Source organism: Mandrillus leucophaeus, unplaced genomic scaffold, assembly GCF_000951045.1.
Source record: "Mandrillus leucophaeus isolate KB7577 unplaced genomic scaffold, Mleu.le_1.0 Scaffold57, whole genome shotgun sequence".
In the NCBI taxonomy this organism is placed as follows: domain Eukaryota; kingdom Metazoa; phylum Chordata; class Mammalia; order Primates; family Cercopithecidae; genus Mandrillus; species Mandrillus leucophaeus.
Window position 1 is genome coordinate 5,159,383 of NW_012106141.1, and position 2,552 is coordinate 5,161,934.

At 40.8% G+C, this 2,552-nt stretch overlaps 1 protein-coding gene across 8 annotated transcripts in view; it reads right to left on the reverse strand.

The window, feature by feature from the left end:
- Window positions 1-2,552, reverse strand: part of RPP14 (ribonuclease P/MRP 14kDa subunit) — a 20,410-nt gene continuing 17,858 nt past the window's right edge. For 6 of the 8 annotated variants that reach the window (XM_011998377.1, XM_011998376.1, XM_011998381.1 and 3 more), the window contains 3 exons: window positions 1,907-1,983; window positions 1,501-1,579; window positions 1-1,057 (listed from right to left, as the gene is read on the reverse strand). In XM_011998377.1, the coding sequence (XP_011853767.1) occupies window positions 376-891 (516 nt within the window). In that variant the 5' untranslated portion in view covers window positions 892-1,057; window positions 1,501-1,579; window positions 1,907-1,983 and the 3' untranslated portion in view covers window positions 1-375. The remainder of the gene's footprint in view (window positions 1,058-1,500; window positions 1,580-1,906; window positions 1,984-2,552) is intronic. The other 2 variants (XM_011998383.1, XM_011998384.1) reach the window with 1 other exon arrangement.

A 2,552-nucleotide genomic window follows, 5' to 3' on the forward strand; every position in this document is an offset into this window, starting at 1 on the left:
GTAGTGATGGGGTTTTACCATGTTGGTCAGGCTGGTCTTGGACTCCTGACCTCAAGTGGTCCACCTGCCGCAGCCTCCCAAAGTGCCAGGATTATAGGCATTAGCCACCGGGCCCAGCCCACTTCTTGAATTAAAAAGCAAAAAACAAAAAAGCCAGGCAGATAATGAAAATCCTGCATACGCTCAAGTCTGCATGAAGCATAAGGCCAAACCGGAAAGTGGGCATTTGAACAACCCTATACCTGCTCCCTTCCCCTAACTAAGATGGGCTTCTGGGCCTATCAACCATTCTTTGGTGAAAAGCAGCAATCCATTTCCCCAGAGGCTCTTTAACTACAGCATTGCTGTTTGAGGTTACATCTTTAAACACATATTTCAGGATTTGGGAGCTTCTGGAACCATAACTTTAACCCAGCCTTCCATAACAGTCTTTTTACTTTCTATTACAGAACATGACACTGCAATAATAGCAATGAACCGCTTCAGCTTTTTCACTTCTGCAGAAGCTAAAACAACTTCTCCAATATATAAAGGGGCTGGAAAGCTAATTTCCTGGGAAAGAAATACACAACCTGGCCCTGGCATTTTAGTTCCCAGGAGAGCTGAGATAAGTCCGTTGATCAAAACTCCATGTACAATTGTATTTCCAAACTTGGTGTGTTTTGCAAAGTCTTCATTTAAATGCAAAGGATTGACATCCCCCGTTAATTCTGAGAAGGTAGCCACATCTGTCTGTGTGAAGGCCCTCCTAAGTTCAGCGCGGTCTCCAACTTTAATGTGCATATGCTGAAAGTGCTGCAGGGTCAGCACTGGCAGGTTCAGGCAGACTGTCCTCCGAAGCCCACCCCACCAAAAGCGATGGCTGGAAATTAGTGGGAACATCTTCAGCATCCACAAATTTCATCAAGAGCTTTTAGCCTGCTTCAGTCTTCAAACATGCAGGCACCAAAAAAATAAATATGAGAGTGGAGAAATGTTTCCGAAATGGAAGACTATTCATTCAATCCAATACTAGTTCCCTACTATTACCAGATAATGCAAGGAGAAATGGAGAAACCTACAAGAGAAAGAAAAAGGTTAAAGCATCGGGAGAAACTCCACTGAAGCACAGGGCAATGGGGAAATGTGCCAGTTTTATAGGATTAACAAAACTGATGCAGGAGCATTTTACAGAGCATCCTGAGAGGAAGCCTTCAATGACAAGTAGTCACAGCTCAAAAAGAGCATACCAATATATAACACACAAGGCATTAAGCGTTAAGTGAAAAATAAGCCTTAACCACAGGACTGCAAGTTTTATCCCAAAACATCTCCCACAGAATTTAAAATCTAAGTGCTCTGGCTCACATTTTTGGAAACAATCAAGTCCTTTATTTTCCCCTACTTAGATCATTTTAATCATATTACATTTATGGAAGCACAAAAATGAGTTGAGTATATTAAGAAGCAGTCGACCCACCACTCAATCTTGTTTGGAATATGTGAAGGAATAGTCTTTACCTGAATCACCCGGAAAGCACATTTTTTGCCTTTATAGGATCCTAACAGGGTCAAAGAGCTCCACAATTTGACAAGACCACTGCAGAAATATCAAGAAAATACACACTGTGTCATAGACAGAGAACACAATGAACCTCAACTAAGGTTTCTAAAATATTCACTTCTGACTTTGCAACTGTAACCATCAATGGGAAACTACAGCTGTAACCAAATCCTAAGTTTTGCCCTCTCTAGAGTACAAGTTTCTGGTGGATGAATGTTCATATTCATCCCAGTTTAAATTCCCAAAAGCTGCTCAGAGTTCACAACAAAAAAATTCTCATTCTCAGGACAGCATTTTTGCTCTATTTCTCCATTGGTCTCTCTCTGCCCTGTTATACTATAAATGTCCCACTCTCTGTCATACCTGCTACATATTCTCAAGATGGCCGACAAGGTCTTCTCTTCATAGGTTAGGATGTCCAAAGGTAGGGCAGCATCAACCTGAATGTGGAATAATGCTATTAGCAGGCTATTCTCACCATTATTCTTGAATGCTTATCAACTTTTGACAACCATTGAGTTTTCAGCTTTTCTCCTCCACGAAAGCAGTATTTTATTTAATGGTGCTGGCGCTTTAGTTGCCTACTTACTTACAGCTCCCTCTGCCTAGCATGTTCTGTCTACACCTCTGCATATGGCTGATGTCCCTCATCCTTTGAGTCTTCATTTAAATTGTTCCTTGACTGATCTTCAAGTTGAGACAAAGTCAGCTTGTTATGTTCTTTCTTGTACAGGACACCACACCTTCTCTTTTATAATTCTCTTTATTCTTGTCACTAATTGTCTAACATGTTTTCCTACGACAAGAACCAAGACATTAGTCCATGTGGCAGAGGCCATGTCTGTTTGTTCGCAGCTATATAAACCCCAGGAACGAGGTTTTCTACCTGACACACAGGTACACACAGACATATATATATATATATATATTTATTTCTTTAATTTGGTATTCACCTTTCTCTGGTGCCTCCTTGATTAGCTTAATAATTGGCCTTCTGAATTCTTTTTCT